This window comes from Salmo salar, chromosome ssa02 (genome assembly GCF_905237065.1).
Source record: "Salmo salar chromosome ssa02, Ssal_v3.1, whole genome shotgun sequence".
Taxonomy (NCBI): Eukaryota; Metazoa; Chordata; class Actinopteri; order Salmoniformes; family Salmonidae; genus Salmo; species Salmo salar.
Window position 1 is genome coordinate 56,692,530 of NC_059443.1, and position 24,191 is coordinate 56,716,720.

Here is a 24,191-nt window from a genome sequence, read left to right on the forward strand (position 1 = left end):
GTAAAATGTATTTGACATGCAGGTTCTCTTAGACATGGATTTTCATAGAATCCGATATCGTCCCCTCTTTCAAGTTGGAGAATGTGTGCTGGCGCTCTGGTTCACATGCGATCCTGCCAGCAGGGCCCTGCTTTGTGTACTTAAGCCTTTCAATGTGCCTGACTGTAGTGGGGGTTTGGTATGCTAGTGGAGTCGAGAGGGGAGTTCCATCGACTGGCTGTTATCAGTGGACTGATAAATGGACTGTAAGAAAGTAACTGGAACAGCTCGTAGGGCAGGAGCCTATGAGTTGATTTCCAAAAATTGTATTTCACCTTTATTTAACCAGGTAGGCCAGTTGAGAACAAGTTCTCATTTACAACTGCGACCTGGCCAAGATAAAGCAAAGCAGTGCGACAAAAACAGTTAAAGTTAAACGTACAGTCAATAACACAATAGAAAAATCTATGTACAATGTGTGCAAATGTAGAAGATTAGGGAGGTAAGGCAATAAATAGGCCATAGAGTGCTATTTACAGATTGGCTGTGTACAGGTACAGTGATCGGTACGTTGCTCTGACAGCTGATGCTTAGTTGGAGAGGGAGATGTTTCTCCAGCCTCAGTGATTTTTATTTGTTTGTTTTAAAAAAAAAATACTTTTGCAATTCGTTCCAGTCATTGGCAGCAGAGAACTGGAAGTAACGGCGGCCAAAGGAGGTGTTGGCTTTGGGTATGACCAGTGAAATATACCTGCTGGAGCATGTGCTACGGGGGGGGGTGTTGCTATGGTGACCAGTGAGCTGAGATAAGGCGGTGCTTTACCTAGCAAAGACTTATAGATGACCTGGATCCAGTGGGTTTGGCGACGAATATGTAGCGAGGGCCAGCCAACGAGAGCATACAGTTTGCAGTGGTGGGTAGTATATGGGGCTTTGGTGACAGAACAGATGGCACTGTGATAGACTACATCCAGTTTGCTGAGTAGAGTGTTGGAGGATATTTTGTAAATGACATCGCCAAAGTCAAGGATCGGTAGGATAGTCAGTTTTACGAGGGTATGTCTGGCAGCATGAGTGAAGGAGGCTTTGTTGTGAAATAGGAAGCCAATTCTAGATTTAATTTTGGATTGGAGATGCTTAATGTGAGTCTGGAAAGAGAGTTTAGTCTAACCAGACACCTAGGTATTTGTAGTTGTCCACATATTCTAAGTCAGAACCGTCCAGAGTAGTGATGCTAGTCGGGCGGGCGGGTGCGGGCGGGCGGCAATCGTTTGAAGAACAAACATTTAGTTTTACCTGCATTTAAAAGCAGTTGGAGGCCACGGCAGGAGTGTTGTAAGGCATTGAAGCTCGTCTGGAGGTTAGTTAACACAGTGTCCAAAGAAGGGCCAGATGTATACAGCATGGTGTCGTCTGCGTAGAGGTGGATCAGAGAATCACCAGCAGCAAGAGCGACATCATGGATATATACAGACGAGTCGGCCCGAGAATTGAACCCTGTGGCACCCCCGTAGAGACTGCCAGAGGTCCGGACAACAGGCTCTCCGATTTGACACACTGAACTCTATCTGAGAAGTAGTTGGTGAACCAGGCGAGGCAGTCATTTGAGAAACCAAGGCTATTGAGTCTGCCGATAAGAATGTTGTGATTGACAGAGTCAAGCCTTGGCCAGGTCGATGAAGACAGCTGCACAGTACTGTTTTTTATCGATGGCGGTTATATCGTTTAGGACCGCGAGTGTGGCTGAGGTGCACCCATGACCAGCTTGGAAACCAGATTGCATAGTGGAGAAGGTACGGTGGGATTCGAAATGGTCGGTGATCTGATTGTTAACTTGGCTTTCAAAGATTTTAGAAAGGCAGGGCAGGATGGATATAGGTCTATAACAGTTTGGGTCTAGAGTGTCTCCCCCTTTGAATAGAGGGGTGAGACTGCGGAAGCTTTCCAATCTTTGTGGATCTCAGACGAAATGAGAGGTTGAACAGGCTAGTAATAGGGGTTGCATAATTTTAGAGAGGGTCCATTGTCTAGCCCAGCTGATTGTAGGGATCCAGATTTTGGGCAAGTTGCTGCAGGGGGTGCAGAGCTGTTGGCCGGGATAGGGGTAGCCAGGTGTTAAAGCGTGGCCAGCCGTAGAAAAATGCTTATTGAAATGATCGATTATCGTAGATGAGTGAACCCTCTGGACAGGATGCTAGTCTATCGCAGGACCTTACCTCCAATCTATCTCCTTAGTGCTGAGTGCAAAGCAGAGACTCATCAGGTTCCATGTTTACAGTCTTTGGTAACACTTGGCTGGGGATCGAACTCACAACCTGGACTCTAACCTCAAATCAAATCTTATTTGTCACATGCGCCGAATACAGCAGGTGTAGTAGACCTTACCGTGAAATGCTTAATTACAAGCCCCTTAACTCAATTTTCTTAACTGCATTGTTGGTTAAGAAAATATTTACTAAATAAACTAAAGTAAAAAATAATAATGAGGCTTTGACTTGATAAAATAACAAATGAGGCTGTATACAGGGGGTACTGGTACCAAGTAATGTGCGGGGGTACAGGTTAGTCGAGGTAATTTGTACATGTAGGTAGGGGTAAAATGACTGTGTAGATAATAAACAGCGAGTAGCAGCAGTGTAAAAACAAAAAGGGGGAGGGTGGTGTTAATGCAAATAGTTTGGGTGGCCATTTGATTGTTCAGCAGTCGTATCGCTTCGGGGTAGAAGCTGTTAAGGAGCCTTTTGGACCTAGACTTGGTGTTCTGGTACTGCTTGCCGTGCTGTAGCAGAGAGAACAGTCTATGACATGGGTGACTGGAGTCTTTGACCATTTTTTGGGCCTTCCTCTGACACTGCCTTGTATATGGGTCCTGGATGGCAGGAAGCTTGGCCCCAGTGATGTACTGGGCCATACGCACTACCCTCTGTAGCGCCTTATTGTCGGATGCCAAACAGTTGCTATACCAGGCACTGATGCAACCGGACAGGGTGCTCTCGAGGGTGCAGTTGTGTAACTTTTTGAGGATGTGGGGACCCATGCCAAATCTTTTCAGTCTCCTGAGAGGGAAACAATGTTGTCGTGTCCTCATCACGACTGTCTTAGTGTGTTTGGACCATGATAGTTTGTTGGTGATGTGGACACCAAGGAACTTGATCAATGTGAATGGGGGTGTGTTCGGCCCTTCTTTTCCTGTAGTCCATGACCATCTCCTTTGTCTTGCTCAAGTTGAGGGAGAGGTTGTCTTGCTCTAGGTTGAGGGCCACTGAAGTTGGTATAAATGCAGTGTAGCCTACGCTCAAGTGGGGAGCATTCACCTTCTAAGTAGTTTCCTGCACCTTTCTTCAATTTTGACTAAGAACTGTAACTAAATATTGGTCCAACCTAGTTTTTGATGTGGTTGTATCTACATGGGAAACAATTATCTCTGTGTAGAAAATGTTGTGGAGTCTATCCCTCTGACTGGGAAAACAACAATCCAGACCCCCGGTGCTGCTGAGTCATAGCCTGGTCCGACCGTAGAATAACCACAACTTCCTGTAGCCCACACAGTCGATCGATTTAGCATCACGCTCCACACCACTGCACATCCTCCCGTATAGATTTTTACACTCCACAGTTGGCCAATTAACCCCTATTTCTTCCAGTAGTCCCACAGTGGACACAGTGAAGGGTGAGTGGGAGAGTGTGAATAAGAGGTGGTGGTGAGACGGTCCTGAAGCGGTTTAAGCTTTCTCTCAGCAGGCTAGCTAGACCAAAACCACCTACCAGACACACACAGGGGGCACACAGCTGTGTGTGAACTGTGTCAAGGGAGCACTTACTGACCATGGCCTCTTAGCAGCGGGGCTGCAAATCCATTTAGAGAATTGGCAGGAATGTGTGTTTTTTGGGGGGGGGTTAGGGTTAAATTTTCCCCCCGGTCTTTTACAAAATGTTCCATCCCGAGAATAAATCACTTTTCTCCTGGGTAACCCGGTATTTCTCAGCAACTCCAAGCAGCTATGACTCAGCAGGACCAAGCTCGTCTCTGTCCTGGCACCCCAATGGCAGAACCAGCCACCCCCTGAAGCTAGGACAGCAGAGTCCCTGCCCATCTTTTCCGAAAGCACCTGAAACCCTAACTCTTCAAAGAGTATTTTAAATAATCACCATCCTCGCCACACCCCACCCCCTTACTAGCTGGCTTTGCTGATAGCTACTTTATTGAGGGAAGGTGTACTCACTATGTCTGTTGTCCCACCTAGCCATCTTAAGATGAATGCACTAACTGTAAGTCGCTCTATATAAGAGTGTCTGCTAAATAACATGTATTTTCTACCAAAACCGGAAGTGTCATAAATATGTTAGGATTTGATTAGAGCTGTGATCGGCATGACAATTCAAGCCTGATGCCACCTTAGCCAGGTGAGCCCTACATTAAAGACATTTTATTAGTCCACGCCCCAAAAAAAGCCCAAATGTTTGTGCCATTATCCAATAGGCTACTGCACATGACGCACGCCAGAAAAAGATCCAAGCCCATAGTTGTATGCGCTCTTCGGTAAATACATTTTAAACAAGCTCCAGTACTCTTTTTAACTGTGGGCTGTATTATTGTGTTGCATGGACTGGAATTACGCACTTTGTTCAAACCATGACGCTGGGAGAGAACACGTGATGCTGGTGTAGGACATGCAGCCTGCAAAGTTACATTTGTTAGTTAGATGTTAATTTTGAAATATAATATGGCCTATTTTACATTTGTATAATTAGTAGGCTGACTCATTAGCCTACCTTTTCATAATATTTCCCCTAATGTTGTACGACGTCAGTAACGCGTATTACCTCTCCTGTTGCTTCATTTCTTCCTTGCTCTCATCAGTTAAATAAAATGTTTCGTTGGCCTTCATTGTAATGATATACGAGAATAAGATGCAGACGGATTTCGCTTCTCTTCACCGAGATTGAATGGTTATGGGTCTGAATAAATAACTGCTATAGTCTATTGCCACAACATTTAACATTCAGCAAACGAGCAAGCTTGCATCCCTCTTAGTCCACAAATATAATACATTCTAGTCTAGGTTTTCCCGGGACTCCACAAGAGTTAGAGGCCAGCGGAGGGCCGGTGAGTATTGCGCAAGAGTGAAGACCTACATTGTGAATTGCGCTCCATATGAGATGCGCTGTCCGTCACTGGCCTGAGTGTTGATTGATCATGCAGAGAAGTCTGTAGAGAAGACCGATTTTAGACATGACATTATAAATCAAGAGTTCCGTTTCATATCAGGCTGTTCTTAGAAATGATTTGCCGGTTTCTCAGTTATTTATCCCGGGAAACAGGAGTAGGTTATGACGGAAAATCTCTTAATCTCGCTAACCCAGTTCCCCTAGTGTTGATGTGTGCGCATTGGTGGGGAGAGGCAGGTCCGCCTTATACACAGATAGTGAACGCAGCTTTACAGATGTGTGGTAATGGGACTTAATCTGCTTGATCTGTACCACCCCCACCCACCTCTGTCACAAGTCTTTTTTGTCTCTTGATCTCGCTCTGTCTCTTATGGCTGTCTGTGGAACAAGTCTACCTCTGGCTTAGCAGCACATGTGGCCAGGATCAAGAAAACAAACCTGTCTACAAGACCAGGAATAAATTCTGCACATTGTATTACTGCTCTCAAATGTAGATGTATGGCTTTAGAGATCCACAATGCTTAGACTGTGAAGGTCTATGATGCCTCTTGCCACACCTCCACCACTATTTGTTTCCCCATCAGGCTTTTGACACGGATTGAAGCCTTTTTATCTCCTTAGATCTGGGTTCTTCCACTCTGTCATTTATCCTCTTCATTCCTTTTGGGGTGTAGTTTAGGCTAGCCTGGTTTAGTCAACCTTATCTTGGTAAACCAGGTCCGCTGGATCTCTTTTTAGTGTGTCAAGGCTTAAGCTAATAGCCATTTTTGATTCAAGTCGGTGTATAAATGGATAGGGCTGTAAAGAGATGTTGCTATGGTTTATACTCTCCAGCGAATGGGTGTGTTTTTTGCCAGATAGGAGCCAAAGAGAGAGACTGCACAGTGCCACAACTTGCCAGGGTAATGAGGACACTCCCCAGTCTGACATGCCTGTGAGTGGAGGCTGGAGATGATGAGCAGTATTCACACAATCTGTGGAACCTAGTTAATCATCCACTGACACAGCGTCTGTGTGAGCCCGTTTAGTCAGGAAGGGATGGTTTGGATGTATGACAATAGTTAAGACTTGTTTGTCTGAGAGGAGGTGATGGTGTTTGTTTGCCGTACAAGATGAGATGGTTAGAGAGAGAGGGGGAAACAGCGTTTTCAGCTTAGGACTATTTTGGTTGATGTTCGCAGCGGGAAAGTGTGTGTCGAAAGAGGCTAAATGTATGGGGCTAGTGTGGAATGTCACACCAGGATTCGAGCGATTGGCGCCAAACCGCATTCATCTCTCTTTCACTCTCGTCCACTGGGGGCACTCTGGCAGTCAGACATTCCTGCCCTCATTGTGTTGTGCTTCCTGGAAGGCCTGACCATCAGTCCAGAATGCTGTAGGGTAAAGCTTCCCCTAGGTATATCTAGGATCAGATTCCCCTCCCCCAATCCTAACCATTAGTGGGGGAAATACAAAACTGACCCAAGATCAGAATCCTCCAAACTATCCCAGTAGCTCAGGAAGAACAATAGTGGGGTTCAAATGAAAGTTTATTTGTCACGTGAGCCGAATACAACAGGTGTAGACCTTACAGTGAAATGCTTACTTACAGGCTCTAACCAATAGTGCAAAAAAGCTATTAGGTGAACAATAGTAAAGAAATAAAAACAACAGTGAAAAACAGTAGCGAGGCTATATACAGTAGCGAGGCTATACAGTGAGGGGAAAAAAGTATTTGATCCCCTGCTGATTTTGTACGTTTGCCCACTGACAAAGAAATGATCAGTCTATAATTTTAATGGTAGGTTTATTTGAACAGTGAGAGACAGAATAACAACAAAAGAATCCAGAAAAACGCATGTCAAAAATGTTATAACTTGATTTGCATTTTAATGAGGGAAATAAGTATTTGACCCCTCTGCAAAACATGACTTAGTACTTGGTGGCAAAACCCTTGTTGGCAATCACAGAGGTCAGACGTTGGTGGTGGGTGGCGGGACACAATGCAGATAGTCCGGTTAGCCAATGTGCAAGAGCACACATACATACAGTTGTGGCCAAAGGTTTTGAAAATGACAAAAATATACATTTTCCCAAAGTCTGCTGCCTCAGTTTGTATGATGGCAATTTGCATATACTCTAGAATGTTATGAAGAGTGATCAGATGAATTGCAATTAATTGCACAGTCCCTCTTTGCCATGCAAATGAACTGAATCCCCCAAAAACATTTCCACTGCATTTCAGCCCTGCCACAAAAGGACCAGCTGACATCATGTCAGTGATTCTCTCGTTAACACAGGTGTGAGTGTTGACGAGGACAAGGCTGGAGATCACTCTGCCATGCTGATTGAGTTCGAATAACAGACTGGAAGCTTCAAAAGGAGGGTGGTGCTTGGAATCATTGTTCTTCCTCTGTCAAACATGGTTACCTGCAAGGAAACACGTGCCGTCATCATTGCTTTGCACAAAAAGGGCTTCACAGGCAAGGATATTGCTGCCAGTAAGATTGCACCTAAATCAACCATTTATCAGATCATCAAGAACTTCAAGGAGAGTGGTTCAATTGTTGTGAAGAAGGCTTTAGGGTGCCCAAGAAAGTCCAGCAAGCGCCAGGACCGTCCTAAAGTTGATTCAGCTGCGGGATCGGGGCACCACCAGTACTGAGCTTGCTCAGGAATGGCAGCAGGCAGGTGTGAGTGCATCTGCATGCACAGTGAGGCGAAGACTTTTGGAGGATGGCCTGGTGTCAAGAAGGGCAGCAAAGAAGCCACTTCTCTCCAGGAGAAACATCAGGGACAGACTGATATTCTGCAAAAGGTACAGGGATTGGACTGCTGAGGACTGGGGTAAAGTCATTTTCTCTGATGAATCCCCTTTCCGATTGTTTGGGACATCCGGAAAAAAGCTTGTCCCGGAGAAGACAAGGTGAGTGCTACCATCAGTCCTGTGTCATGCCAACAGTAAAGCATCCTGAGACCATTCATGTGTGGGGTTGCTTCTCAGCCAAGGGAGTGGGCGCACTCACAATTTTGCCTAAGAACACAGGCAGGAATAAAGAATGGTTCCAACACATCCTTCGAGAGCAACTTCTCCCAACCATCCAGGAAGAGTTTGGTGATGAACAATGCCTTTTCCAGCATAATGGAGCACCTTGCCATAAGGCAAAAGTGATGACTAAGTGGCTCGGGGGAACAAAACATCGATATTTGGATCCATGGCCAGGAAACTCCCCCGACCTTAATCCCATTGAGAACTTGTGGTCAATCCTCAAGAGGTGGGTGGACAAACAAAAACCCACAAATTCTGGCCAACTCCAAGCATTGATTATGCAAGAATGGGCTGCAATCAGTCAGGATGTGGCCCAAAAGTTAATTGACAGCATGCCAGGGCGGATTGCAGAGGTTTTGAAACCGAAGGGTCAACACTGCAAATGTTGACTCTTTGCATCAACTTCATGTAATTGTCAATAAAAGCCTTTGACACTTATGAAATGCTTGTAATTATACTTCAGTATTCCATAGTAACATCTGACAAAAATATCTAAAGACACTGAAACAGCAAACTTTGAAAATTCATATTTGTGTCATTCTCAAAATTTTGGCCACAACTCTGTATGTATGTGTGTATGATGTATTCATCATGAAATGCAATGTAATCGACGTCCAAAAATGCAGATTACCGATTGTTATGAAAACTTGAAATCGGCCCTGACGATTAATCGGTCAACCTCTAGTCAGGATGCTCTCGATGTTGCAGCTGTAGAACCTTTTGAGGATCTCCGGACCATGCCAAATCTTACTCGTTTCTTGAGGGGGAATAGGCTACGTCGTGCCCTCTTCATGACTGTCTTGGTGTGTTTGGACCATTCTAGTTTGTTGGTGATGTGGACACCAAGGAACTTGAAGCTCTCAACCTGCTCCACTACAGCGCTGTCGATCAGAATGGGGGCATGCTCGGTCCTCCTTTTCTTGTAGTCCACAATCATCTCCTTAGTCTTGGTTACGTTGCGGGATAGGTTGTTATTCTAGCACCACCCGGCCAGGTTGTTGACCTCCTCCCTATAGGCTGTCTCGTCGTTGTTGGTGATCAGGCCTACCACTGTTGTGTCGTCTGCAAACTTAATGATGGTGTTGGAGTCTTGCCTGGCCATGCAGTCATGGGTGAACAGGGAGTACAGGAGGGGACTGAGCACGCACCCCTGGGGGGCTCCAGTGTTGAGTATCAGCGTGGCAGATGTGTTGCTACCTACCCTCACCACCTGGGGGCGGCCCGTCAGGAAGTCCAGGATCCAGTTGCAGAGGGAGGTGTTTAGTCCCAGGATCCTTAGTTTAGTGATGAGCTTTGAGGGTACTATGGTGTTGAACGCTGAGCTGTAGTCAATGAATAGCATTCCCACATAAGTGTTCATATTGTCCAGGTGGGAAAGGGCAGTGTGGAGTGCAATAGAGATTGCATCATCTGTGGATCTGTTTGGGCGGTATGCAAATTGGAGTGGGTCTAGGGTTTCTGGGATAATGGTGTTGATGTGAGCCATTACCAGCCTTCCAAAGCACTTCATGGCTACGTACGTGAGTGCTACGGGTCTGTAGTCATTTAGGCAGGTTGCCGTTGTGTTCTTGGGCACAGGGACTATGGTGGTCTGCTTGAAACATGTTGGAATTACAGACTCAATCAGGGACATGTTGAAAATGTCAGTGAAGACACCTGCCAGTTGGGCAGGGCTAGGGCTTTGGAAAAGAAAGGTATAGCTCCTAGTACAGTGGTGAATAATAATGGATCAAGGTACAGTAGGAGGGAGTGAGTCCATCAGTCATTAATCTAACCACACTACTTAGAATGCAGGGTGGAGGAGCAAAGTCCACTCCGATGTACACACCATGCAATCCAACAGCAGTTCCTGGTCACTACCCACGATGTAGCAGTGTTCATTGGCAGGTATACACAGTGTCGTTCTGTCAGCAGCCAACATATTGCAATACTACTACTACTTTTAACTTGTGGTCAACACAGCTCAAGGAATCTGTACTTTTCATTTCCAGTTGATTCCTAATGGGGGATTTGGTGAAGGAGCCATAAGTTCTAGGTCTGTTGATGTTTTACCAGCACCCAGAACACTGTAGAAACACACTCAACATGCCTCTCTCTCTCTCCTATCTGTTCTTCTCTATCATATCATAACTTTATCACTATAGCCATCTACAGTCTGGTACAGTCAGGGTCAAGGCTGCCGAGGCTGTTTGCACAGTGTTACAAAAAAAACACGTGAGAGAATAAGATTGATTGGACAACCAGGAAGAGTTGATAGACTAGATAGTCAACAGTATAGTGTGTGTGTGTGTGTGTGTGTGGAGTGAGTGAGTGAAGTCTTTGTTGCTAAGGCTGTGGGGTGTGTCGCAACAATTAACCTCTTACATCTAGACGTTCCGCTAGCGGAACACCTGCTCCAATATCCAATGATAGGCGTGGCGCGAATTACAAATTCCTCAAAAATTTGACTATTTTACAGCATTTTAAAGACAAGACTCTCCTTTATCTAACCACACTGTCCGATTTCAAAAAGGCTTTACAGCGAAAGCAAAACATTAGATTATGTCAGCAGAGTACCCAGCCAGAAATAATCAGACACCCATTTTTCAAGCTAGCATATAATGTCACAAAAACAAAACCACAGCTAAATGCAGCACTAACCTTTGATGATCTTCATCAGATGACAACCCTAGGACATTGTTATACAATACATGCATGTTTTGTTCAATCAAGTTCATATTTATATCAAAAACCAGCTTTTTACATTAGCATGTGACGTTCAGAACTAGCATTCCCACCGAACACTTCCGGTGAATTTACTAAATTACTCACGATAAACGTTCACAAAAAGCATAACAATTATTTTAAGAATTATAGATACAGAACTCCTTTGTGCAATCGAGGTGTCCGATTTTAAAATAGCTTTTCGGTGAAAGCACATTTTGCAATATTCTGAGTACATAGCCCGGCATCACAGGGCTAGCTATTTAGACACCCAGCAAGTTTAGCCTTCACCAAACTCCGATTTACTATTAGAAAAGTTTGATTACCTTTGGTGTTCTTCGTCAGAATGCACTCCCAGGACTGCTACTTCAATAACAAATGTTGGTTTGGTTCAAAATAATCCATTGTTTATATCCAAATAGCGGCGTTTTGTTCGTGCGTTCAAGACACTATCCAAGGGTGACGAAGGGTCACTCGCACGACGCATTTCGTGACAAAAAAAATCGAAATATTCCATTACCGTACTTCGAAGCATGTCACCCGCTGTTTAAAATCAATTTTTATGCCATTTTTCTCGTAAAAAAGCGATAATATTCCGACCGGGAGTGGTGGTTTTCGTTCAAAGATAAAACATGGAGTCGACTCGTGCACGAGCCTGAGTCTCACAGTACTGTGACCAGCCACTATCCAAACGCGCTAATGTTTTTCAGCCAGAGCCTGCAAAGCCACGATTCAGCTTTTTGCCACCTTCTGAGAGCCCATGGGAGCCGTAGGAAGTGTCACGTAACAGCAGAGATCCCCTGTATTGGATAGAGATAATCAAGAAGGCCAAGAAATTGTCAGACAGGGCACTTCCTGCATGGAATCTTCTCAGGTTTTGGCCTGCCAAATGAGTTCCGTTATACTCACAGACACCATTCAAACGGTTTTAGAAACTTTGGAGTGTTTTCTATCCAAAACTAATAATTATATGCATATTCTAGTTTCTGGGCAGGAGTAATAATCTGATTAAATCGGGTACGTTTTTTATCCGGCCGTGAAAATACTGCCCCCTAGCCATAACAGGTTAAATCGGAACTCGTCTGAACCCACTGCCTTGCCCAGGAAAACAGACGGCACAAACACTGCCACAGATTCACACAAAAAAAATCTATCCATCTATCTATCTTTGCTAGATAGAATTTTGATATTATTTTTCAATGTCATCTAATTCATTATTATCTAATGGTAATTGGCACAGTTGAAAAGACAAGACACTCCCAAGCTTGGGAAAAGGAGAAATGGGTGCCACACCTCTATTTAAACACAGAGCGAGAGAGAAATGGGGAGTAGGAGAGGTGGGAGACATGTTCTGTGTCCATGATGAGTAAGCTTGTATCTGTAAACGTGTAGCGACAAGCTCAGACAGACATGCCTCTTGGCCAACGCCCTGTTCACTGTGAACCCCCATAGGTCAGGTAGCTTCCTGACTGGGCTGTGACTCGACTGTTTTCAATGGAGCTCAGATGGGCACACATACCTCCTTAAGGGCCTAGAGTGAGACCGATGCATACTGCACACACACACACACTGACACTCCCATGGTAACATGGTGACTTGCCTGTGACTCAGTCTGTTGTTCCAAATGCTAGTGAGATAAGTATGCATGAGGGTTCTCTGGGTGGAGGGTCTAGAATAACACACACACAAACCAATCTAATTTCTCTCTGAACCCTGGGGAAAACGCAGGAAGGTCATTAGTGAGAAATACACAATTTATACGGGCATCTCCACTACACTCCTGGTCTCTGTGGGAAACACATGACAACTCTCCAGTTCTAGAGATTGAAACATAAGAACACACCAAACACACACACATTCCCCATTCTGAGCCCCGGGGCTAACACAGGGAGGAGGGCGTGCTACTATCACTCACATCAGTAACAGGCTCACGGCTTGACAGACCCACAGAGCAACTCCAGACTCATTTCAGACAAGGATTGTTATGCACGCTGGTACAGTAGTGCTACTATCCTGCGTGTACAAAAATACTTCGGAGCGGCATAAAATAACAATGTGTTAAATGTGATTTCCAGGTGGATGACAATTTAGATTTCTAAAACAGAGTCCTATATGAGATGAAACGAATATGCTTTTGCATAGAAAAGCTCATAGATACATTTTGATGTTTACTGTATTAGGTCATATTCACATATATGCAAATTCAGTACCTGGAGATGCCTGGGTTGCATACAAGGACAGGCAGAGGTAGCCAGGAATGTTTGTGCATCGCCCATCAAGTGCAAACACGCCTGGGGGACAACATGCTGTCACGACTCGCCACATTATCTCTCCTAGCTACTACAAGGTGGAAAATAGATCCTCTTTCCTTCATTCCTGCCATACGGTAGTCAGTCCAACCCTCCACCTCATTTCCATAGCTGCGTATATTTGGAAACAAACACATTTGTCAGACTTTTCCGGTGACGGCAATATTAAGTGAATGTGTAGGCTACTCTCTGTCATGCCTCATTAGGAAGTATTTCATATTGTATGTATTTGCGGCCTGAGTCTGAAAATAAGCAGGTAAATATAATGGTTTAAAAGCGTCAAATGAATGCCCACTCTCGTATGAATAAAGAATAGCAGTGCAAAATGGACTTAAAAATGTTTCTGCGTTCTACATAGTTCGTTTTAGCTAATCTTGGACGTATGGCGCATTCGTGTGGGATTGTGTGACGTCTCAAGCTGCTACATTCGCGCATATGAAAAATGAGATGCACGTAAACAGAAACGTGTAAACACGTTGACACACTCTCGCACACTTGGCCTTTGCTCTTTGGGAGAATGGCTCTAAACAGCCTGACTCGTGTATCATGCATGCGCCCCACGGACTCTCCCACAATCCTATCCAGTTTACAAACACACACAGCATGTCAGTAATGTCTGTGACCAGCAAAGAATCCCATCCCTTCAGTTACAGTAACTCCCATCACCGCAAACATCTGAACCACACACTGGTGACATTGTCGAGTGGACTGTAACGTCACGTGCCACTCCCATCGCATTTAACTGCAATGAACGAGCCATCGTTGATCATGTATTGAGTGAGTGGTGGGTTGAGTGTAGAAGTCGTGACGTTTTGTTCACAGTGAAACTAAGTGTTTATATTGAGGAGTGGATGTGGGTCATCCTCCAACTAGCTCTCTCCTGCACCTGAGGTTATTTTGAATCTGAAGACCATCAGAATTAGGAATGTGTGCAATGTGAGAGACACACACACTCACTCTCACTTGGCCTTTGCTCGTTGGGAAAATGGCTCCAAACAAAAAAAAAGTTAAAATGCATTTAATTGTAAGAAACCTTTAGAATATTGGTCTAATTGTAGACATTCAGTTAGATGGCATTGGTTAAATATCCCAATGTAATGTTAATGGAGAGCTAGCATGGCTGCAATTGAATGAGTCGGCATTTAAATGCTTCATAATGAGAAACCACGTGGGGCCAACTGAGGGATCATTTAAGTGGGGAAGAGTAGATCAGGTCCAAACCAACACTGCAGAAGGAATGCACTTTAGCTGTATGGCGATACTTCAGGACAGGGGGGGAAAGGGGATACCTAGTCAGTTGTACAACTGAATAGTGTCTTCCTCATTTAACCCAACCCCTCTGAATCAGAGAGGTGCGGAGGGCTGCATTAATCGACATCCGCGTCTTCGGCGCCCGGGTGTATGATAGATGGTCACAACAAGAGAGAGAGAGCAGAATGGAGATACGAGACAGGTACTGCTGGGAAAAATGACTTGATAAGGATTAAAAAAGAACTGAGGTGGGAGTGTTTAAATAGTATTAAATCAGCCAGTGATAAATGGTCATAAAGCGTTGGGCCTGTATTTACAGGTGAAGGAGGTGTGGCGTTTTGAGAAGGAACTGTGTGTGTGTGTGTGCACTATAAAGGTGTTGTCTTAGGAGGAATAGGGTGTGTATGAAGGAGTACTTACTTTCTCACACACGAGAAACCTGTCTAGCGGGTTCTGGGAGCTGATACTGTCAGTCAGCAGCTGGCAGGCAGGCAGGTGTCTCGCTCCCACAGCCGTATGTACAGGCGGTGGCTCAGCCCGGGGTTAAAGGCCGCGGGGGCTTAGCAGTTGGCATTCCTGTCCTGCAGCTGTCTCTCTGCCCCCTCCTCTCCTATCCCAGCAGCCTTTGCTGTTGATTCGGTGCTGTCATTTCTGGCACTGTTCAGAGGGAGGGCATTCATTCACCTATCTGTACTCTTACCTGGGGGAGAGAGTGAAATAAAATGTATTTTAACTAACGGCCTAATTAATATTTACCTTTTTAAAAAGACCGGTTAGAAGAATAAAGACGGCAAACTGTAAAATAATTGAGTGGTATGATTGTAATTTGTGGCAAAATGTGGAAGATAATTCTTTCTCAATGTTCTCTTTTTTTTTTGTCTTTCAGGTCTTCTCCTCCATTGTTGTTGATTTGAGCCCAGGAGGCCACCATGGAAATGCAGAGTGGGTTCATAATCTGGCTATATTGTTCTCCCCCCTTTCACAACCTTTTTTATTTCTTCCTTTGTTTTCTTCCTCTTCTTGGCTATCACCTTCCTCTTAATTCCTCCTCTCCCTCATATTCCTTCCTCTCCTTTGTTCAAGTGAACACAATGTCTTCCCCCTAGTGAAATAACAAGCATGTTAGATGCATAATGGCTAATGGGTAACTTCCAAGTGCACTGTTGTCTCTAATAACCCCTCTTTGCTCTCCCTCCTAGTGCGTTATTAACAAGTGCAGGCTATTATTCTAAGTGCAGTCCATAATAACCCCATAGATCTCCCCGCTTTCCCTCTGTAGTGGGCGAGCCCTGAGGGCACTAACAAGTGTGTTGAACATGGATAATATATTACTTCAAAGTGCACTTCCACTCTAACCTCTCTGCTCTCCTTCCCTCCGTAGTGGGCAATGAGGGGAGGGTGAAGGTGAAAGAGTGGCAGCAGACCTACTACGCCGGGGACTCTGGGATCCAGTCAGGAGCCACCACAGTGAGGACCGATGATGACGGGACCGAGTACAGCACCAAGCAGTACAGCACCGTCACCACCACCGTCGTCTCAGAGAACCCTGCTGGTGAGACGCACGCAGTTTAGTGCTTGAATACACGCGCTCAAATTGACATAAACAAATATTCAAAAGTACAACCTGCTACAAACATGTACTGTGTCACTTAGGAACATGGAGTTAAAACACACACACAAACATTCTCACACACACACACACCTTATTACTACTTAATACTAAACTATCATTCAAACCCAACATCTAAAAATACAAACCACAACATTCTCCTCCTCTCCTCCCCCCTCCCTGTAGAAGTGGAGTCTCAGTATGCCCTGACCCGAGCCCAGCGTGTCCGAGCGGCCATGTTCCCAGAGACGGTGATGGAGGGCACGACCATCCTGTCCACCCAGACTGACCCGTCCCAGATGACCAACGTCCAGCGGCTGGCCGAGCCCTCGCAGCTCCTCAAGACGGCCATCGTCCACCTCATCAACTACCAGGACGACGCCGAGCTGGCCACGCGCGCCATCCCCGAGCTCACCAAGCTGCTCAACGATGAGGACCAGGTACAGTACGGGTTGTTTGATACGTCTGTCTTTGCATCAGGGTTGGGCTCAATTCAGAATTTTGGAATTGACTCCCATTCAGCTCATAAGATTGAATTGGCCACACAGAATGTATAATTTTTTTGAGTTTGAGTAACAGGAAGTGCAATTTTATTCGGTGCAATTCAAAGAAATTCCACTCAGTCATAGAACATGAAAGTTTAATTGACCCCGACAGGTCACACTTCTAGATACCAAAGAATATATCACACTTCTCTGGAAACAATGTTCATATACTCTTTTAACCTTAGTGCTTAGAATAGCCATTTATATTTCCACCAATGATTTCACTTGTTTGGCTTCTTTTTGAAGGCCTTAAGGTCCATTTGAGGGTTCAACTAATGCATTCTGGGGGATGTGGTATTAATGAAATAACTTTGCTCATTCATGAGAAGTTTGTCCTGAAAATCTGTTTCAACAATATTTTATATGCATGTATATAACATGTTTGATATTTATTCTATTAGATGTACAGTTGAAGTCGGAAGTTTACATACACTTAAGTTGGAGTCATTAAAACTCGTTTTTAAACCACTCCACAAATTTCTTGTTAACAAACTATAGTTTTGGCAAGTCGGGTAAGACATCTACTTTGTGCATGACACAAGTAATTTTTACAACAATTGTTTACAGACATATTATTTAACTTATAATTCACTGTATCACAATTCCAGTGGGTCAGAAGTTTACATACACAAAGTTGACTGAGCCTTTAAACAGCTTGGAAAATTCCAGAAAAGTATGTCATGGCTTTAGAAGCTTCTAATAGGGTAATTGACATAATTTGAGTCAATTGGAGGTGCACCTGTGGATGTATTTCAAGGCCTACCTTCAAACTCAGTGCCTCTTTACTTGACATCATGGGAAAATCCAAACAATTCAGCCAACACCTCAGAATTTTTTTTTTACGCGTTCTGTCTCCTAGAGATGAACGTACTTTGGTGCGAAAAGTACAAATCAATCCCAGAACAACAGCAAAAGACCTTGGGAAAATGCTGGAGGAAACCGGTACAAATGTATCTATATCCACAGTAAAACGAGTCCTATATCGACCTAACCTGAAAAGCCGCTCAGCAAGGAAGAAGCCACTGCTCCAAAACCTCCATAAAAAGCCAGACTACGATTTGCAACTGCACATGGGGACAAAGATTGTAGTTTTTGGAGAAATGTCCTCTGGTCTGATGAAACAAAAATATTACTGTTTGGCAATAATGACCATCGTTATGTTTGGAGGAAAAAGGGGGAGGCTTGCAAGCCGAAGAACACCGTGAAGCACGGGGGTGGCAGCATCATGTTGTGGGGGTGCTTTGCTACAGGAGGGACTGGTGCACTTCACAAAATAGATGGCATCATGAGGGAGGAAAATTGTGGCTATATTGAAGCAACATCAAGACATCAGTCAGGAAGTTAAAGCTTGGTCTCAAATGGGTCTTCCAAATGGACAATGACTCCAAGCATACTTCCAAAGTTGTGGCAAAATTGCTTAAGGACAACAAAGTCAAGGTATCGGTGGCCAACACACAGCCCTGACCTCAATCCCATAGAAAATTTGTGGGCAGAACTGAAAAACTGTGTGAGCAAGGAGGCCTACAAACCTGACTCAGTTACACCAGCTCTGTCAGGAGGAATGGGCCAAAATTCACCCAAGCTATTGTGGGAAGCTTGTGCAAGACTACCCGAAACATTTGACCCCAAGTTCAACAATTTAAAGGCAATGCTACCAAATACTAATTGAGTGTACGAAACCTTCTGACCCACTAGGAATGTGATGAAAGAAATAAAAGCTGAAATAAATCATTCTCTCTTCTATTATTCTGACATTTCACATTCTTAAAATAAAGTGGTTATCCTAACTGACCTAAGACAGGGAATTTTTACTAGGATTAAATGTCAGGAATTGTGAAACTGAGTTTAAATGTATTTGGCTAAGGTGTATGTAAACTTCCGACTTCAACTGTATATTTAACTACACCATTATAGAAGAGGCATTATTTAATTTCAGTTTCCTTTAATTAATTTGAATTGCAATTGCAATTGCAACCATGTTTACTACTTCAATTGAATTGGAATTTGAGGCATTTTCAATTCTGAATAGAGCACAACCCTGCTATGCATGTGTGTTTCTTTTATCTACCCCAAGCATCTAGCCATCATCCACCCTTGTGGATGACATTCAATCACTCATTCGTTCATGTTATTTACCACTAGCAATCACACTTTCCCCATAAACCTAACCCCCCCATAGGTGGTTGTCAACATGGCTGTCATTCATTCACATTGCTGTACTTCTCCAATAGTCAGCCTTTCCCCCTTAATATCTCTGCATTTTCCCTCCATTCAAACGAACCAAACCCCCCTCTACGTCTTCCAGGTGGTTGTGAACAAAGCCTCCCTGATCGTCAACCAGCTGACCCATAAGGAGGCGTCTCGCCGGGCGCTGATGGCGTCCCCCCAGATGGTGGCGGCGGTGGTGCGGGCCATGCAGAACACCGGGGACATGGAGACCGCCCGGGCTACAGCCAGCATCCTCCACAACCTGTCCCACCAGAGAGAGGGCCTGCTCTCCATCTTCAAGTGCGGGGGCATCCCTGCCCTGGTCCGCATGCTCAGGTAGGAGTCTGAGGGACTGCGGGGGTAGTGTGTGTGGGAATGCACCCTCTCATTCTCGTAACTCTCTTATTTTGTGGCCTTCTAATGACAAAGCATTAGATAGATGAACATAGTAAGACTCATAATGAACTATGGAAATCCTTAAGATAACTCTCTCCCTCTGTCAGTTCTCCCATGGAGTCTGTGCTGTTCTATGCCATCACCACCCTCCACAACCTGCTACTTCACCAGGAGGGAGCCAAGATGGCGGTGCGCCTGGCCGACGGCCTGCAGCGAATGGTGCCTCTGCTGAAGAAGAGCAACCCCAAGTTCCTGGCCATCACCACCGACTGCCTGCAGCTGCTGTCCTATGGCAACCAGGAGAGCAAGGTGTGTGTGTGTGTGGGGGGGGGGGGTGAATGAGAGTGTGTTTGAATGATTGCCCTGTGTTGGCATGGGTGTGGCTGCCATAGTAATTCTGTGAGACGACAGGTGGGGCCGGGTAGGGATGTCTGCCCTGTGTGCGCTTGCCTGTGGTTTAATGGGTAAGTGCATGTTTGGACAGGAGTGATACATGGAATGTTTTGACCTTTTGAAGATGTTAACCTTGTAATGCCTAAATCCCTACTGGAAAAATGAGGAATTGGGCACATCCAAACATGTCACGAGCTGGACTAAAAGTCTATGTCCACACTGTTTGCGGCTCATAGAAATGCTATCGCTTGATTCACATTATTAAACTCCATTTTTCCCATCATCCCTCTCTCAGCTGATCATCCTGGCTAACAGTGGTCCGGAGGGCCTGGTCCACATCATGAGGAACTACAGCTATGAGAAGCTCCTGTGGACCACCAGCCGCGTGCTCAAAGTTCTCTCTGTCTGCCCCAGCAACAAACCTGCCATCGTGGATGCTGGTAAGTGTTTGAAATACAGGGGGTGTATTAGATTTGCGAGGAGCGACACTGTGGTTTTAATGAAAGAAATTATTTTCTCAGTTGTAATGCTATGAGATTATGAATGAAGTACATATTTTGCAGTAAAAGGAGTTAGAAAAGAGATTCATACTCTCTCTGTTTCCCTCTGTCAGGTGGTATGCAGGCTCTGGGGATGCACCTGACGGGCTCCAGTCAGCGTCTGATGCAGAACTGTCTGTGGACCCTGAGGAACCTGTCTGACGCCGCCACTAAACAGGTGAGACTTCTACCTCCCAACCTAGAGATCGTTTCCACCCTGCTGTCTGTTTCTCTCGTGTGTCCTAACCTCTGACCTTTTAACCTACTCTTTTTACCTCACTTGCATTTACTCTAAATGTTCTTACTTATTGAAACAGCAATGTGTTTTTAAGAACCACTAATATATTACAGATGAACTAAACTCTGTCTCTCTAGGAGGGTCTGGACAGTCTTCTTCAGACCCTCGTTGGTCTCCTGAGCGCTGACGACGTCAACATGCTCACCTGCTCCACTGGCATCCTCTCCAACCTCACCTGCAACAACGCTCGCAACAAGGCAATGGTCACCCAGGGCAACGGTATCGAGGCGCTCATCCACGCCGTCCTGAGGGCGGGAGAGAAGGAGGACGTGGTAGAGCCGGCCGTGTGCGCCCTGCGTCACCTGACGTCGCGCCACTCCGACGCCGAGGTGGCCCAGAATGCCGTGCGCATGCATTATGGCATTCCCGCGATCGTCAAGCTGCTCAACCAGCCCTACTACTGGCCTGTCATCAAGGTGAGCGGATAGGAGAGGCAGGATGGAGGGGTATATAGAGGGACAACCAGCCCTACTACTGGCCTGTCATCAAGGTGCGAGGATAGGAGAGGTAGGATGGAGAGACAACCAGCACTACTACTGGCCTGTCATCAAGGTGAGAGGATAGGAGAGGCAGGATGGAGAGACAACCAGCACTACTACTGGCCTGTCATCAAGGTGAGAGGATAGGAGAGGCAGGATGGAGGGGTGTATAGAGGGACAACCAGCCCTACTACTGGCCTGTCATCAAGGTGAGCGGGGGAGAGAGAGTGAGGGGTTGTGCGATAGAGAGATGAATAGTTGACAGATGGTTGCCCAGGGAGAGGGCTAACCATTCACGTAACCGGCTGCTTAATTCGCTATGAGGTGAGAAGTAGGAAGAGCAGGTTGTGATGGAAGGATGGAAATGAGGGATAAGGAAGAAGCTACATAGAGAGAACGAGAAATGGCAGCGCGAGAGAAACTGTAAACGATGATGAGATGGGTGATATTTGTAAAACAAACCGTCTCTAACCAAAAAGAACGTTGCTTTCTTTGTGATCACTAATCAAAATGGCGTCTGTCTCTAACCCCGTCTCTCTCTTGTCCTCAGGCTGTGGTTGGTCTGATCCGTAACCTGGCACTGTGCCCAGACAACCAGACCCCTCTGAGGGACGCCGGGGCCATCCCCCGCCTGGTCAATCTGCTGCTCAAAGCCCACCAGGACGCCCAGAAACACGGCTCCGCCGCACAGCAGACATACCAGGTAGATGTAGAAACAGATCTATGTACTTAAAAAAATATATATGTGTGTATCCAACTGTTACATCAGTAATTCACCCTATTCTTAACCTCCCTTAGTCTCTTTTGTTACTGACTGACTCTTGCTTTCTCTTTCTCAGGATGGCGTGAGGATGGAGGAGATCGTGGAGGGGTGCACAGGGGCCCTGCACATCATGGCCAGAGACCCCATCAACAGGGGAGAGATCGCCAGCATGCAGACCATCCCACTCTTTGTACAGGTAAGTTTTATTTTTTTAAATCTCAAATTTGTTTCTTGCTTTTAAGACATCGATATCTCTGTTGCTGATTTTATCTCCTGTAGATTGTGTGTGTTAACCATTGTCTCCCTCCTCCTACCTAGCTGCTGTACTCTCCAGTGGAGAACGTGAAGCGCGTGTCAGCGGGGGCTCTGTGTGAGCTGGCCCTGGACAAACAGTCTGCTGAGATGATCGACGCAGAGGGAGCCTCCGCGCCACTCATGGAGCTGCTGCACTCCAACAACGAGGGCATCGGTGAGACCACTTCCATTAAAACGACATCAAAAACCCAGGATTTGCGATAGATGTCACTAGTTTCACGTTTTTTTTATTAGTCGTACGGTATACATCGTCCAGCGAAACGCATACTTGCAGGTTCCTTCTCGACAATGCAACAACAATAAGAATAGGAACAAAGTAAATGGCTCAGTAGAATAGAAAACATTTTAGCTTAAGTAAAATACAGGAAGGCACAATCTATAGTCCAATATTTACATGTTTTGGGGATGGGGGGGGGCAAGTGTAGGAGTCTGGTAGCAGCAGTTGTGAGGTGTGGAGACTCAGTTGTGAGGTGTGGAGACTCAGACCAGGTGGTCAGTCCAGTTCGAGTGTTCAGCAGTCTGACGGCTTGTAGTTAGAAACTGTCTCTGACCTCGTGATCTGATACCGTCTGCTCGACGATAAGGGAGAGAACAGCTCGTGATGGGATGTGTGGGGGTCCTTGATGACGCTGCATGCCTTCCTCGGGCACTGATTCCAATAGATGTCCTAGATGGCTAGAAGCACGGTACCAGTGATGCACTGGGCCGTCAACACCAGCCGCTGGAGGGCCTTGCGGTCTATGTGGATAGATTGAGGTTGTTGTTTGGCGTCCATTGAGAGGAAGTTATTACCTGGAAGAGAATGCTTTTTTTTTTGTCTGACTGCATAATAGGCAACATTTCCAGAAACCAGTGGAGCCTCAACAGGTGCAAGTCTCTGCTGGCTTTCATCTCTCTCTCGTTTAATTGACCAATTATTGAGTCTGGGTCACATCTGATCTCTTAACTCAATTGTTGAATGAGACAAGGATTGAGAAGTAGCATTGTACACTGCAGCCATTTGATTCCCCCTGATATATCCTCTCAGAACTTGGGAGTAGATTGATTGGCTGACAAAGTAAGTCAATGTGTCCGTGTGATAATCTAACCATGTCACCTTTCTCCTCTCTCCAAGCCACCTATGCGGCCGCCGTTCTCTTCCGCATCTCCGAGGACAAGAACTCCGACTACAAGAAGCGTGTGTCCGTGGAGCTCACGCACTCCCTGTTCAAGCACGACCCCGCCGCCTGGGAAATGGTGAGTGGAGCTATGCTTGAGGCCTCTAGCGCCCTCTGTGGCGAGGAGGGAGCCACTGCAGGATCTAATAACAAATTGCAGCTTCTCTCAATTCCGATTTAACTGAAGAAAATACTTTGCTTCTAGCGGTAATTTAATATTGATTAAAAATGCATGCATTAAATTTGTCGATACTTGCATGTGAAGTATTTTAGTTTCTAAAATGGCAGTGTAATATTTTGTATTAACAGAAAGGTAGATGATGCAATTTAAGAAAACAGGTGACAGTGTTGGCAGTTTGACACGGTTTCTGTCGTCCATATATGGGCAACTTGCTGACTTGATTTTGACCTTTCACCTCTCGTGAACCCCTCCCCAGGCCCACAACGCTGTCCCCATGGAGGCAGGCTACGCAGCAGACGGTAAGTAACTCACTCTGGCAGAAAGGTACCCATACTGACTGACACACTAGCATGGGGCAGAACAGAACGCTGGCTGTAGCTCTGTCGATTCATGTGCTAGTTAGTCACTGTTCCAATGTTATTGTATTGCTTTGCTATATATGGATTCTTATGATATGATTATACTGTATTAAGGAGAGAGAGAAAGCAATTGATCTATGTAACTTCAACCATGTTAAAAGTGAGGCCCCCGCCCCATTTTTTTAATGATTGAAATAAGGGTATCTCCAAACATTTTGCAAAGTGTTGATCTAAGTGTGTGTGTTTCAGAGCTGGACGCAGGCTTCCCCCATTATGTAGACTACCCTGCTGACATGCCCATGGAAGGAGAGATGGGGATGTCCGATGTTGAATACCAGACCGGCGGCATGAACTACGACATGAGGCAACATGGATATGCTGAGCGCTATTAGGACAAGGGTCCGTGCATACAGCCAACAGACAAATGTACACACGCTCTTGTTGTCAAGCGCGCAGATACACGAAGACCGAGCAGCCATTAGTTACATACACCTATTATTATAAAAACAA

At 45.4% G+C, this 24,191-nt stretch overlaps 1 protein-coding gene across 2 annotated transcripts in view; it reads left to right on the top strand.

Annotated features, from left to right (window-relative positions):
* The window catches only part of plak (Junction plakoglobin), a 30,497-nt gene that overhangs the window by 5,611 nt on the left and 695 nt on the right, over positions 1-24,191 (top strand). For both annotated transcript variants that reach the window (NM_001139960.1, XM_014173669.2), the window contains 14 exon segments: positions 15,326-15,381; positions 15,821-15,991; positions 16,235-16,488; positions 18,899-19,137; positions 19,305-19,506; positions 19,886-20,030; positions 20,204-20,307; positions 20,505-20,843; positions 21,457-21,609; positions 21,746-21,865; positions 21,988-22,138; positions 23,099-23,220; positions 23,579-23,621; positions 23,931-24,080. In NM_001139960.1, the coding sequence (NP_001133432.1) occupies positions 15,369-15,381; positions 15,821-15,991; positions 16,235-16,488; positions 18,899-19,137; positions 19,305-19,506; positions 19,886-20,030; positions 20,204-20,307; positions 20,505-20,843; positions 21,457-21,609; positions 21,746-21,865; positions 21,988-22,138; positions 23,099-23,220; positions 23,579-23,621; positions 23,931-24,073 (2,199 nt within the window). In that variant the 5' untranslated portion in view covers positions 15,326-15,368 and the 3' untranslated portion in view covers positions 24,074-24,080.